Here is a 16,014-nt window from a genome sequence, read left to right on the forward strand (position 1 = left end):
ATTAGAAAACTCTATTGACGTACGTATTTTTGGTTGGAGGAAGTGGAGGAAATTTTCAAAGACAGCATATGGGGAAAGCTAACACACAAAGACTACTGGCATATTAAGCTTAGTAGGACAACCTGGAAGAAACTGATCACAGATTAAAATTAAAAGAAAAAAAAAAGGAAGAAAGCTAACACAGGAAGAAAGGCAATATGTAAAAATAAAAGCAGCAACAAGGAAATCAAGGGGATACAGGAAAAGGTCTTCATTAGGTGGACAAACCTTTGTAACTTCACGGGGCTACAGGAAATTAAGAGGATAAATGTGGTCAAAGACGGGAATATAGTCAGAACTCTGAAGGATGTTCAAAAGCACAGCGATGGGTTTCTGTGCTTGACAAGATAAGGGAAGAGTAGTAATCAGTGCTACATCGGGATTATTTCTCAGCCTTCACGTACCCTCTTTTAAAAGGCCAAAAAAATCATCTTTTCAATGATCTTATGTTTTCTTTGTTGCTAAAATGACAGATCTTGCTGTATAGTTTAGTGCTAACGCTAAGCAAAATTGTGTGGCCTATACTTACTTTTAAGGTGGTCTGGTGGCATAGGGGATAAAGCATTTGGCTGCTAAGCAGAAAGTCAGTGGTTCAAACCCACCAGCTGCTCTGTGGGAGGCAGATGGGGCAGTCTACTTCTGTAAAGATTTATAGCCTTGGAAACCCAGTGGGGGCAAGTTGCTATGAGACAAAGTTGACTTGAGGGCAGTGAGTTGGGTTTAACATACTTACCTTGGTGTTTTCACTTCCATCTGCTAAGAATCTCCCACTTGTTTCTTATTTTCCCTTTTTGCTCCCATTAAAACCCACTTTCAAAAAAGGACTTGGCAAACTCCAATGTCTAAAAGTGTTACTGCCATTTACAGTCTACATGGGGACAAAGTCTACTTTAACAGGGAACAAAGTCTTTATGTCAATGAGGATGACAATGAATACAACTGAAATTTTTTTGAGGTCAGGAGTCACCTGGAGGAGAGTCCTTTTTTATATCACTTATTTATTATTGTGTTTTGAAATTGTGCTTTGGGTGCAAAATTACAAAGCAAACTTGTTTTACATTGAACGGTCCATGTGTATCTGATCTCATGGCTCCAATCACCATCCTCAACCATGAAAAGCTCTCTTCCCCTCTCCTCCCTATGACCACCCCTCCCTGTGCCCTTCATATCTGTGCACTCCTGTCTGTCCAGCTTTCCCGCCAGTGAGTGCTACTCCTCTGGTGTCTCATGGTTGATTGATCCCAGGGTGCATCTCCTTAGAGTAGGTGGGTCTATCGACTTGGGGCAGGTGTTCTGCATATAGGTCTTTCTACTGTAGGCTGAGAGCAATCCATGTAAGTGAGTCCATTTCTAGGCCTGAAGGGTAACCTGGGGTGGACAAGAGTTTCTTGTTTAAAAAATTTTCTTTTTTATTTCTTCTGAGGAGTAGAAGAATATTCCCAGCTGCCCTGAAATTTTCCCACATAAGCAACTGCTTGCTCTTATTTCTACAGCTGGTCATGGCATTCTTAGCAAAATTATGAACTCTGAATGTGATAACACTATATACTTAATTGCTTTCTTAACTATGAAAATATGAAATGAGTTATAAAAAAATAAGTTTCTAGTTTTCAGCCATAGTGAGAATAAGAAAACCATATCTGGGAAACAGAAATAACAATATTCTTTTATTTATGTAATTTTTATGTAGCCAAAGAAATATGTAGTATTTTGTTCCTTTTAATTAACTGAGACAAAATTTTTAAAATCTTCCTAACAGCCAAATCAAACCAAACCCACTGCTGTTGAGTTGATACTGATGGCCCTAGAGAACAGAACAGAACTGCCCCCTTGGGTTTCCAAGGCTGTAACACTTCACAGAAGCAGACTGCCACAGCATCTTTCTTCCACGGAGCAGCTAGTGAGTTTGAACCACTGATTTTTTGGTTAGTAGCTGAGCGCTTTAACCAAGGACTCTTTTCTAATAGAATGATAGCAATCTCTGAAGTATTTGGTATAATATTTAGGGGTCAATATATTTATTATGTTTTAATGAATTTCAAAAGCACAATAAAAAGATAGGGTGCCAATTTTCTATGAAAACTGTTAAGGAAAGCTGATCCATAAGACTATCTTTCAAAAGCACTGTGTATTCCTAACCATTTTCTATCTCCTTATAATCCAAGACAAACCATTGAGAAACTTAGCTTGGAAGGATGTCATGGAGTATACATATTACTGTATCATTGTTTCTATCAACTAAAATACTGACATAGTATGTCACCTTTATTTTATGAAAAATTTACACCTGACTTTCTTATAAGTGACATTCTAGAGACATCCTCTGAAAGAAAATTAAATAAAGAAGACATCTTCCAGAAGTTCTAATGAAATAGCGTCATTATGTTAAGAGGAAAAAAAAAATTGGTGAAGTCTCTTAGGCTATATAATGCTTTAAGGAATTTAGGATTAAGCAGTAAAATCTTAAGAAAATATGAGTCTTAAGAAGAGACAATAGCTAGAGCCATCTTTCTGATAGCTAGAGCTCTTATGCTAGTTGGACATAAAATAACTCTTTGCTTACAAAGATGATCAAATACCAGGGGTGTGGGCTAAAGGCAGAAATCTTTTGAAGGAGAAAAGAATTATTTGTCCTGGGTTATTTTAGGAGGAACTGATCTGATGGTTTCTATAAGATTCAGAGTCATCTATCTGCCTTATAAATTGCTCATCGGCCCTTTTTCAAGATACCAATTTCTGCGCAGAGAACAGAATGCTTTAAGCAGGTGGACAGGCCAGTTTTCCATTACTTTTTGCAAAGCAATATTAATACAGCATTGTCATTTTATGAGTGACTGGTCAGAAGAAAAACTGCTGAGTACATAAAAAACTATTCTCCTTTAATTTTTTTTTTTTTGCTATAAACCAGCAAAATCACTGTATTACATAGTAAGTGGCCTCACTGGTTCCCAGCAATCTTCCAATGACTCTGAATGACCAGGTCCTGAAGCGCTGCCAATAGTGAGGAAGTTAAAAGGCTCACCACCCTCTTCGTTCTGCCAGGCCTCTCCATAGAGAATCCGTCCTGACCATTCTTTCAATGAGCTTCTTCCATAACATGCCATCAGACGTCACTCGGTACCACTCCTTGCACACGAGTTCAGCAGCACACAGTGATCTGGCATCCAGGTAGGACAGAATGTTCTCGGCTATGTGATCCAAACCTCGAGCTTTCAGGGGGCAGAGGGGAGAGGAGGGAAGGGGAGGAGGCAAACAAACGAACAAACAAAGGGGATGGTGAATTTTTTTAAACAAAAGCATCTTTAAAACAGAACAGCATTTGTTCTCCTGTGAAGGCACATCATTGTCCCTAGTGTTGTCCAGTTTCTTTTTCAAACAGAGACTTGGGTAAAATGAGTATCAATAATTTTTCCATAAGGTTACAGAAATGAACAGTATTTTCCATCTTCCTTTAGATAAGGAAGTTAAAGCTAACAACAACAAACCCCCCAAGACATTAAAAATAAAAAGGATTCTAGAAAACAATTCCCATCTATCTATATGGATTTCAGCACTAGGGGATGTTCTATGGATGGTTTCTCAAACTCTGTGATTCAGTTGCCCCCACCCCCCAAATCTCTATATTAGGTCCATTTCTCATTCTGTTTCTATTACTACTGCAGTTTCAAAGCTGTTCGGTAAAAGAAATAAGCCTTTAAATGTACTGGGGGAGAAGCACTATGTCAGAATGTGCTAGGTTATAGAGTGTTGGGCATGTGAAAGTAAGGAGAGAAGAAAGAAATACAGACCGGTATAGGCACAGCCCAATAGGAAAGACAAGGAGGTATGTCTAAGTTCAAAGATGAGTTTAATTTCAGATGTTTAAAAAACTACCCTTGAGAATAGCTTTTGTTATAAAATCTAAATGACAGTTGACCGAAAATGAAAAAAATGTCAGACCAATAAATAACTCGGTTAGCATTTCAGAAATTATTTTGCAGACGACACAAAGGAAAACAGTGGGGAGGAATCTTGGGCTCTGCAAGCTGGATGAGCTTCCCAGGTAAATTCTCCGCCACCCAAATCTGAACGGAGGCCTCTGAGGAATAGATTCTATAAAACAGAACGGTCACACTGATAAACCTTTTGGCTGCTGTTCTAATTCACAAGTGAGACAGAAACATTCAAAGTTATTTCTCTTTACAGGTACATAGTTCTAAAGACTTAAATAGTTCGAAGGATTCCTTCATACTCTGAACTCCCTTAGGCACAGACTTAACAAACAGGCAAGACAATACCACATTTCACTTTATGCCATTCCCCCGGATCATACAAAGACATACTTGGGATGCCATTAGTAACAATCCAAATGTGCGCAAACATTACTCTAATCATGGAGAGTGTATAGGTACCAGTCACTTTTTTTCCCAGCAGACCAGGGAAAGAAAGCATTAAATGGATCGCGTTTGGCTCACATCACGTGTTCATATTTAAGCATAAGCAGATGGAGATATCGCTCACCTATTTCTTATTAAAGAAACATGACTATAAGCCAATTAAAGACATAATAATTAGTTCTTCATGCAAAACACAGTGATCATACAATTTTTGCATCTTTATATTGAAACTATCTAGCCATCAGAAAAGGTGCTCTGGTAGCATAGTCGTTAATGAGTTCGGCTGCTAACCCAAAGGTCAGAGGTTTAAACCCACCAGCTGAGAAAGATGAGGCAGTCTGCTGCCATAAAGATTTATAGCTTTGGAAACACTACGGGGTAGTTCTCTGTCCTACAGGGTCACTATGAATTAGAATTGAGTTGATTACAATCTTCTTTGTTTTTTTAAAATCCATCAGAAAAGTTTCCAAAATGTGTGTCTGTGGTTTTAATGGCTATCATCAAATTGCTCCTGATTCTTCAGTATGTACCTGTAGTAAGTCTATGGAAGCAATTTCACCTCACATGCCAAACAAACCCATTACATTAAAGGATTATAGGCATTTTTTCTAAAAAAAAGTAGTTTAGTTTACTAAATGTAGCCAGATGGTATAGGTATAAGTTAAAACGGCTGTAAACATTGGGCTGATGACTTAATACTTTATAGAGTGGTCAGCAGACACACACCAGGGATCAGTATTAGGCAAAGGATACACAAGTCTAATCAACTCCTGTTCAATTCCTAGTGGTGTAAGCTTGAGATAGCAGCATGCCTCAGTGATTGGGGAGAGCACAGGAATGAGATACACACAGATTGTTCACACAAAGAAAAAGTTTGCCTATAGCTAAAACAAAATCCACAGAATGAAAAGGGGGCAAAAATTTATTTAACAAAAGGCCTAACAGGTACAAATTCAGCTTTAAAATGGCTATTTCTAAACTATAAATAGGCATTTCATTTGATTTAAAGGGAATTTTAAATTCTAAGTTTTCTTAAAAGTACAACTGGCAAAGATTAAACAAATTAGCAACATGAAGTTCTGGTGAGGATACAAGTTGGTTTATTTTTTTCCTCAGAGAACAGCTTGGTAGTACATATTAACAGCCTTGAAAATGCCCACACTTTTTAATATATAATCACTCCACCTCTGGATTTTTAATATATAATCACTCCACCTCTGGATTTGTTTTTTTTGGATGCCTGAAAGATTAATATATTACAATGTCCACCACAGCATAGTTTCTAATAGGAAAACAATTTGAAACTACCTACACGGTCGATAAAGGGATCAGAGAATACGTGCTTCAATCATACAAAGAATACTAGGTAACAACTGAATATTATGTTTTAGATAAATAAACACTTGGGAAACTATATTAAAACAACATATTAAGAAAAAATTTATTACAAACACTTATGATCACAGCTTTATGGGAAAAATACACACCTCTAGAACAAAACAATCTGTTAAAACATTAACAGTCCATTAGTGGTTCTCTCTGAATGGTGAGATTCTGAGTAAATTTAACTTAATTTTTTTATACTTCTCAGTATTTTCTGAATTTCTTATAATGTAACTTCTATAATCAGGAAGCAAAAGATACATTTAAGATCCACTCATCTCTGTGCTACATTTTCTTTTTAAATAAGCTTTTAACACAGATGAGAATCTTATACTTTTCTAAGACAGCATTTCCCCCAAATACTGATGCCTTCGTAGATTCTCTATAGATCACCATTCAGCAAAACCACCACAGCATCCTTGCGTGCGGGCGGTGGGTGGGTGGGGGTGGGGTGTCAGATTTTAAGTCTCATAATCTACATATTTACTTAGTTTACAATGCTATTTAGTTACCGAGCACAGTGAAATAATAAAGCTTAGAATTTACATGCTAAATGTCACAACAAACTCCTGAGATACCTTTCCTTCTAAAAAATGTTTCCTATTCAACCTTCATAATAAATTCCCATCAAAATCCAAATCTAAGTACATAGTTAACATATCTTGAAACTAAGACATACTATAAAAACATGCCTCAAACCAGATACTGCCTCAAAATCTACTTTCGTAGTGATACCGCCTCGGAAACCCAAAGAGGGGTCGCTATGAGTCGGATATAACTCCACAATTTTTTTTTAATTTAATGTGTAGGTAAAAACAGGGGTGAGTAGAAGGGCATGAGATAGGGAGAAGATAAAAAAAAAGAAGAGTCTATTTCCAGAGTTTGATTTTTTTTTCTTTTTAACTTATGCCCCAAGAAGGTGTGATAGGCTCAATTTGTAAAAATCAAGCCAATAAAGACTTTTAAGAGAGATGTACAGCTGAAGGTCTAGTACAGTTACCCTTGTAGGAAATCTTCCAAGTAAATGAAAGGTTTATAAATACCCATAGACCTACCTGGCAGAGCAGTTATGAAATCCCTCTGCAACATAGGTTTAAGATACGAGTTTATGTGGCCATGTTGATAATGACACATTTGGGATATAAGATGTTCCACAAATTCTACTTGATCAGACTCTGACCACTGTTCAAAATATTTGACACACAATTCCTTTTCCTTCTCATAGCTTGCGGAGAGCTTCCGTTGCTTGGGTACAATCATACTGGAAGTACCATTGGCAAGTTTTGTCTGTAGGAGAGAAGGATTAAAAAAAATATCTTTAAGTATTGAAAAGGAAAGAAATGTAAAATTTTCCTGGTCTGGTATGTTACATCAATATGTCTATATGACAGAGCCCACTATGTTCCTCTATTAGTAGTGCTGTATTTGTATACAGCAATTATATGGAAGACCACAGAAATACCATAGTACGTTGGTAAATCAGGTATACTGCAGAAGACAGAGCATTCATTTCCAGAAGTTCACAGAAGAAATTCTTACTATTTGGAGATATATAGATGGAAACCAAATGCTCAAAGCTTGGTAAGTTATTCTTATTACTAGCAAGTCAGAAAGCTGATTTGCTTTTCTTGTATATATTAGTTAATGGACATTTATACAATTACTTGCTCTCAACTAATTTTTAAATAGTCAAATAAATCCTCAAAGCAAAGAAAGGTCAATGAACATTTTGAGACTCTGGTGCCTTTGGTAATAAAGCTGAAATAACACACATACCCAGTCTACCTTTTCCCTTCAAAATAAATAAATAAATAAATAAATAAATCCCATCTCTACTGTTACCAAATTAAATGTTACAAAGACTTTTTTATTGATTGAGTCATCCAACGAATATTTTTTATTGAGCATCTACAACATGACAAACACTGTTCTAAGTGCCAGGAATACAGTAATGAACAAGAATGACATAGTTTCTGTTACTATGAATTTATAGCCTACTAGGGGAGGCCAATTAGAAAATATAATAGAGCTATGGAGAAAAATAAAGCAAGGTAAGGTGACAGGAAGAAAACTATGTAGTTGTGGTAGGCAGAATTCTAAGGTACCGGTGCCCCAAGATTCCCAGTTACTGGTGTACACATATCTTCTCTCTGTTATATAAACACATACTAATGTAGATACTGCTATGAGAGATTTCGCAGATGTAATTAAGTTCCCAAATCAGATGACTTTAAGATAAGATTACCCAAGTGGGCCTGATCTAATTATACCAAAAACAAATCTAAGCCCACAACCTTTGAGTTGATTCTGATCCCCACTGGGTTTCCAAGGCTGTAAATCTCTACAGAAGTAGATTGACTCATCTTCCTCCCGCAGAGCAGCTGGTAGATTTGAACCATTGGCCTTCTGGTTAGCAGCCAAATGTCTTACCCACCACCAGCACCAGAGCTCCTGATCTAATAATCATACAAAATCATACAAGCCCTTCAAAAGCCAGAGTTTTCTCTGATTGGTTGCATAGGAAGGAGGCCATGTGGCAAGGAATGTGAATGCAGCCCCCAGCTGGAAATCTGGCAAGGAAACGGACCTCAGTCCTACAACTGCAAGGAACTGAATTTTGCCAAGAATGAGCTGAGAAGATGCGCCCCCCCCCCCATCACCACCCAGGAGCTTTCAGATGAGAAGTCAGTCTTGCAATACCCTGACCTGAGAACCTAGCCATGCTGGGCCAGATTCCTACATACAGAACTATGAGCTAATAGATGAATGTGGTTTCTAAACTGTTTAATTGTGGTCATTTGTTATGCAGTAAAAACAAAGTTTTCAAAAACCGTAATACAGTTATTCACATCTGAGAGGTCAGAGATGATTTTTTTCTAAAGAGAAGACATGAAACAAATGAGGGAATAAATGAGGGAAAAAGTAAAAATGGACCTAGCTTGTTATTTTTGGGAAGAATGGTCTATGAATGGGAATTTCAAGAGGAAAGGTCCTAAGTGGCGTGTGTCTGGCCCATTTAAGAAATAAGGAGACAGGCCAGCATGGCTGGAATAGAGTAAGCAAGGAGAAATAAGTTTGGAGAAGTGGGCAGAGCCAGATCATCCAGCTCATCCAGGTGGGGGTCTTTAATCTCCAAAGGTAGCGTTAAACAATTCCAGCCTCCCCTGTCCACACATATGCTCCTCTCTCAAGGGGTGGAGTGTATATGCATGCTATCCTTTGAATGCAGGCTTTGACTTGTAAAAGAACATGAAAAAAAAGAATGGGACCTCTGACCCCAGGCAGCTTCTGCCTACTCCTTCTTGTAGCCTTGAGCCATCATGTAAGAAATTCAGGCTAGTATGCTGGAGAGAGAAGCTGGAGGATCAGAAGCTACGTAGGTAAGTCACATGGCACAGCACCTAGGAGCTTGAGGATGATGTGATCTGACTTACCTTTTCAAAGGATCACTGTTGTGCTGAGAATGGATTGTAGGGGACATGGATGGAAATAATAAGATCAATTAAGAGACTACGTCAGTAGTCCATGGAAGTGATAACAATCTCTTGGACTACAGTGGTAGCTGTAGAAATGTTAAAAAAAAAAAAAAAAGAAAGAAAGAAAGAAATTGGGATTCAGTATATACTTTGAAGGCAGGGCCAACTGAATTTACGGACAGAATGGCTATGGGGTATGAGAGAAAGAGGAGTCAGGTAGAAACCAAAGTTCCAAACTGGGGAACATTGGGAGATGATTCAGAAATTAACTGACACCTTGGCTACTCTGAAGAAAGTATGATTTTCTTTAGAGGAGAACCGTGAAGTGGTGTGACTAGGCACTTTCAAAAGAAATTTGATGGTTCTTTGGAATATTTGCCCAAGGCAACTCTGATTTGGTGAGGAAAACCCCTGTTACCAGAGAGCTCATCCCTGCCAGGCATACTAAACATGCAACCATAAAACTGTACCAAATTTGGATAATCAATTTCTGCTATTAATGCATAACCCCCCTCCCCCCCCCAAAAAAAACAACAACCAAACTCACTGCCATCTTGTCGGACCCGACTCATAGTGACCCCTCCTTGGTTTTCCAAAGCAGTATCACTACGGAAGTAGATTGCCCAACCTTCCTTCCGGGGAGGGGCTGGTGGGTTTGAGCTGCCAGCTTTCTGGTTAGCAGTCAAATGCCTTAGGCACTACGCCACCAGAGCTCCTTATTAATGCTTATTAATTTTTTTGTATAAAAAAACCCCAAACTCACTGCCGTTGAGTCAAATCTGACTCATAGCGACCCCTCCTTGGGTTTCTGAGGCAGTATCACTACGGAAGTAGATTGCCCAACCCATAGGCATGTCTTATTTCTAAATGTTAAATCCTATATGCGTTTCTTTACAAAGGGTTCCTGATACACAGCTGGAAGTATATTTTCAAGAATGGCATTAGCCATTCTATTTACACTGAAAGAGCTGACACCTGTAAACGGCAAGCCCTCGTGTGCAGAGTTGGATGTTTTCTAGCATAAATGCCACTGTTGTCTATGATCTAGACTAAAAATGATTAATAAGAACCTTGTTGGACACAGGCCTTGGGGGACTTCTGGGCTGCTTTTTGTGTAGGTTATTTGTTTGCATCTCGGAGAAAGAAGTCATGAAATGTGAAGCAAGATTTAGAGACCTGGCACACAGGTGGTTTTATAAGCTTGGCCAAATACTACTTCTCATGCCCCAAACCCAACCCTTTACTCTATCACCTTTTATATATCGGACCTTTGTCTTTTAAAAGGTGGAAACCAACCTGAGTTGGGTGCTATCCAGATTACTGTTTTCTAGCAAAAGACTAGAAATACCAGTAAACAAAGAACAATCAGCAAGTTAATGAAATGATTCTGCTTATACTTTAAACAAAACAGATGTTTCTATAATCAAGGAGATGTGTGTGCCATACTTTGATTAGAGGCTATCAGACTATTAAAAAATAAAACTGCCTGAGGATTTCACAAGTTTGGTTATTTCACTGAAGGAGCTAAAGTTCAGTCAAGACTTTCTTATGCTTTCTATGATCATCAATCCATAAATAAATGGGACCTAAAAACAGTTGACTATTAGAAATGAAGTATAAACAGAGAGTTCATTAATTTACCAACTGTTCTTCTGGTAAAAGAATTTACAAACTGTTTTAGCTGGTTCTGCATTTTAGTTACCACCCCTCTAAACTCTATTAGTTTAAAAAAGAGCTTTGGCTCTGGAGCAAATGGACTTGGTTTCCAATTCTAGTGCTTTAATTTATCAGCTGTGTGAAATGGAATAAATAACTTTTTTTCTGAGCCTATTCCCCTCATCTATAAAATGGGAATAATAATAGGACCTATTCATTGGGTTTCTGTGAGAAGGAAATAAAACAATCTATGAAAAGCATGTTTAGCACACCACCTGGCATATATTAGGAAAAAACAAAAATGAAACCATTGCCATGGAGTTGGATCTGACTCTTAGCAACCCCTCCTTGGGTTTCTGAGGCAGTATCACTACGAAAGTAGATTGCCCAACCTTCCTTCCGAGGAGTGGCTAGTGGGTTTGAACCATCAGCCTTCTGGTTAGCAGTCAAGTGCCTTAGGCACTACGCCACCAGAGCTCCCCCTGCATATATTAAAAGTATTCAATAAATTATAGCTATCAATACTATCTTAGTAAACTTAAAACATCATGTTAGAGTTTGACTTTCATCGTTTTTTGAAAACACATCCTTCTTTCTCATTATAATACATATATTTAAGAGAAGCGCTTGTGATGCAGTGGTTAAAGCATTCAAAAGTCAGTGGCTTGAACACATGAACCAATCCGCAAGAGGAAGATGGGGCAGTCTGTTTCTATAAAGATTTATAGCCTTGAAAACCCTACTGGGCAGTTTTACTCTGTCCTATAGGGATATTATGAGTTGGAATCAACTTGATGGTAGTAGGGTGGGTTTGTAACATATATTTTTTCTATTTTAATTTTCATTGAAGTACAATATACATAAAAGTGCATAATCTTAGGTGTGTATAGCCTGATGAATTTTCACAAGGTGTAACCCATGTAACAAGTATGCAGATCAAGAAACAGATCCAGAGCCTGACAAGCTCCTTTGCATTCCCCCTTGAGGTCACTATCCCCTCTATGGGTAACCACTATACTAACCTCATTTTTAATTTTTTGATATTTATATACATATTATATATTTAAGTCTGCTTATACAATTTACAGTAGCATTAAAAAGAACATGGAACACTTAGGAATAAATTTAACAACCTATGTGTAATACCTGTAAATTGAAAACTATAGAACATTGCTGAGGAAAATTAAAGCACACCTAAATAAGGCCTCATAAGAGATATATTATGTTCATGAATTGGACTCAATATTGTTAATATGTCCATTCTTTCCAAATTGATCTATTGTTAATGCAATTGCAATCAGAATCCTAGTAGACAAACTGACAAGGACCTACATTTTATTTTCATTAATAGATTTTAGTTTTCAGGTTTACAGAAAAATTGAGCAGAAAATACAAAGTTCCCATATAACCCCTCATCCCTGCACCACTTATTCTATTATTAACAACTTGCATGGAGTGTAATATATTTGTTATAACTGATGTAACAGTATCAATCCATTGTTACTAATTAAATTCCAGTTTACATTAGGGTTTGCTCTTTGTGCTGCACATATGACTTACATTTTAGCCAAAACTATCTTGAAAAATAAAAACAAAGATAGAGGACTCACACTACTGAATTTCAGACTTGAACAATACAGCAAGAGTAATCAAGACAGTGTGGTTTTGATATAGAAGGAACGTGTAGATAAATGGAACAAAGTAAGAGTCCAGAAATAAACTTGTATTTGACCAACTGATTTTTTTTCAAGGTGCTAAGACTGCTAACCAGAAGGCTGCTGGTTCAAACCCACCAGCCACTCCTCAGAAGGAAGATGGGGCAATCTACTTCCGTAGTGATACTGCCTTGGAAACCCAACGAGGGGTCGCTATTAGTCGGGTCCGACTCAATGGCACATAACAACAACAACAAGATAATTCAATGGAAAGGATAGTCTTTTCAACAAATGGTGTTATAACAGCTGGATATCCATTCAGAAAAGCATGAACCTTAATTCTTACCTCACACCACAGACAAAAATTAACTTGAAATGGCTCTGGATTTATAGACTCAATCTCATTAGGAGGTCAGTTCTTTCCAACTTGATCTATAAATTCAATGCAATACCTAAAATTCTTAGCAATTTACTTTGCGAATATAAAAAAATTGATTCTAAAATTATTTGGAAAGACAAAAGACACAGAACAACCAACACATTATAGATCAACAACAACAAAGTTGGAGTACTGGTACTACCCGGCTTTAAGACTTACTATAAAGCTACAGTGATCAAGACACGGTGGTACTGGCAAAGGAATAAACAAATAGATCAGTGGAATAGATTAGAGAGCCCAGAAATAGACTTACACAAACATAGGCAATTGATCTTTGACAAAAAAGCAAAGGCAACACGTATCAGATAAAGGATTTATATCCCAAATATACAAGGAACTCTTAAAATTCAACAATAAGAAACAAACAACACAACTCCTGTGGCTTCCAGCCAAACAACAGGCAGGCATAGAGTGAACATTTACATCAGGTAGATACATTCCTCAGAGTAGGAGAACAGAAGGGCTGTGTTTGCACAGGGAGAAAGCTTGGGGGTGGGGTGGGGTGGTGGTGGACAAGAATGCATAAGAAAGAAGGACACAGGGAAGAAGTTAACTACAAGGAGGAAGTGGGAAGACAGCTGCTACATTGTGGGGAAATGCAGTCAATGCCAAGAAACAAAATGTGTATGAACTGCTGTATGGAAAATGGATCTGCTCTGTAAACTTTCACAACAAAAATAATAAAAAAGGAAACAACCCAGAATGGCTGCACAACTCAGAGATGTCGCCACTGCCCCTGACAGGCAGGACTGGTGATGTTCTGCTGTGTGTATTCTCAACAAGAAGAATGAATTATTAAAAAAATAAGAAAATTAAACAACTGCAAATAAAATGAAATAAAGAAGCTCTGAGTAATGACTTGCTTAGTGCACGGGCTTTATAACAATTATTTGGCCACTTGAAGCACTTCTGTTCTAAATTATGTTTCAAAAAAAGAGGTTACTAGAAAGTTAGTGTAGTATATTCTAAATTATATATATAAATAAATAACTCAATTAGAGAAACGTAAGAATAATACATTAAATATCAAGAATACTCTATTAAATGAATACTATACTAAATGATTCTTTTTCTATTAAACAACAAAACAACAACAAAATAACAACCCAATTAAAAAGCAGGCAAAATATCTGAAAAGACACCTCAACAAAGATACGCTGCTGCTGCTGTTGGTGCTGCTGGGTTGGCTCTTACTATGGTGACCCCGTGGATGATGGCATGCACAGAGCTTTCACTGGCTGATGTTTCAGAAGTAGGTCACCTTCCTGGTCCTTCTTAGTCTGGAAGCTCTGCTGAAAACTGTTCAGCATCATAGGGACACACACGCCTCCAAGGACAGATTAGTGGAGGCTGTGCATGAAGTGCACTGGCCATGAACTGACTTCTAGTCTCCTGCATGAAAGGGGGCAATTCTACCACTGAACCACCACTCTCGTCTAACAAAGATAAACAGATGATAAACAAGCCTATGAAAAGATGCTCACCATCATATGTCATTAACAAACAAACAAACAAATAAAAAACCCAAACTCATTGCTGTCAAGTCAGATCCGACTCACAGTGACCCCTCCTTGGGTTTCTGAGGTGGTATCACTATGGAAGTGGATTGCCCAATCTTCCTTCCAAGGAGTGGCTGGTGGGTTTGAACCGCCAGCCTTCTGGTTAGCAGTCAAATGCCTTAGGCACTACACCACCAGGGCTCCCCGTATGTCATTAGGAGATTGCAAGTTCAAACAACAGTAAGATATTACTACATGCCTATTATACCAATATCAATTACCTACAGGTTGATTCTGACTCGGCCACCTCATACGTGTCAGAGCAGAACTGCACTCCAGAGTTTTGATATTTTAAAGCAGATTATCAAGTCTTTCTTCTATGGCATCTCTGGACTAGAACCTCCAAGCTTAACGTTTTGTACCAGACTGGCTAAAATCCAAAACCCAACACCAAATGCTGGCAGGGATGTGGATAATCAGGAACACTCACTTACTGCTGGTGGGAATATAACATGATATAACCACATTGAAAGACAGTCTGGTAGTTTAACAAACCTAAATAGTCTTGCCATCAATCGTGCTCCTAGGTATATACCCAAAAACCTGCATATGAGTGTTTACAGCAGCTTTATTCATAACTGCTGAACAACTGGAAGCAACCAAGATATCCTTCAATAGGTGAATGGATAACAAACTTTGGTACATTCATGCAATGGAACTTTATTCAGTGGTAACAAGAAATGAGCTAGCAAGCTACAGAAAGACATGGAGGAAGCTTAAATGCATACTGCTAAGTGAAAGAAGCCAATTTGATAAGGCTTCCTACTATACGATCCCAACTATACGACATTTTGGAAATGGCAAAACTATAGAGACAGTAAAAAGAACAGTGGTTGCCAGTGGGTGGACACAGGGGAGGAAGGAAGAAAGAATGAATAGGTAGAGGATATGGGACATTTAGGGCAGTGAAATTATTCTGTATAATGCTGTAATGGTGGACACATGACATTACCTATTTGTCAAAACCCAGAGAACTGTAAAACACACAGTCAACTCTAATGTAAACTACAGACCTTAGTTAATAATCATTTATCAATTCTGCCTACATCAGCACTAATGCAAGATATTAATAATAGGGGAAACTATATGTGTATGTGTAGGGGACATACAGGAACCTTATAGTTCCTGCTTAATTCTTCTGTAAACCTAAAAATGCTTTAAAAAATAATCTAAAAATTAAGAAGAAATTTTTAGAAGAAAAACCTACTGCCATTAAGTCAATTCCAACTCATAGTGATCCTATAGGACAGAGTAGAACTGCCCAATAGGGTTCCAAGGCTCTAAACCTTTACAAAAGCAGACTGCCTCATCTTCCTCATCTTCCTTCCATGGAGCTACTGGTGGGCTCAAATCGCCAACTTTTTGGTTAGCAACCAAACACTTTGACCACCGGAGCCAGAATTCTTCAATGGAAGTAGGGTTTTTTTTTTT

The 16,014-nt window shown here is 37.8% G+C and overlaps 1 protein-coding gene across 1 annotated transcript in view; it reads right to left on the reverse strand.

Annotated features, from left to right (window-relative positions):
- Window positions 1-16,014, reverse strand: part of BTRC (beta-transducin repeat containing E3 ubiquitin protein ligase) — a 134,387-nt gene that overhangs the window by 18,508 nt on the left and 99,865 nt on the right. The window contains exons 4-5 of the mRNA XM_007939937.2: window positions 6,854-7,085; window positions 3,062-3,248 (exon numbers count right to left, since the gene is read on the reverse strand). Coding sequence (XP_007938128.2) covers window positions 3,062-3,248; window positions 6,854-7,085 — 419 coding nt within the window. The remainder of the gene's footprint in view (window positions 1-3,061; window positions 3,249-6,853; window positions 7,086-16,014) is intronic.

The sequence above is a fragment of the Orycteropus afer genome, unplaced genomic scaffold, assembly GCF_000298275.1.
Source record: "Orycteropus afer afer isolate SDZICR_OR568_19922 unplaced genomic scaffold, OryAfe1.0 scaffold00064, whole genome shotgun sequence".
NCBI lineage: Eukaryota > Metazoa > Chordata > Mammalia > Tubulidentata > Orycteropodidae > Orycteropus > Orycteropus afer.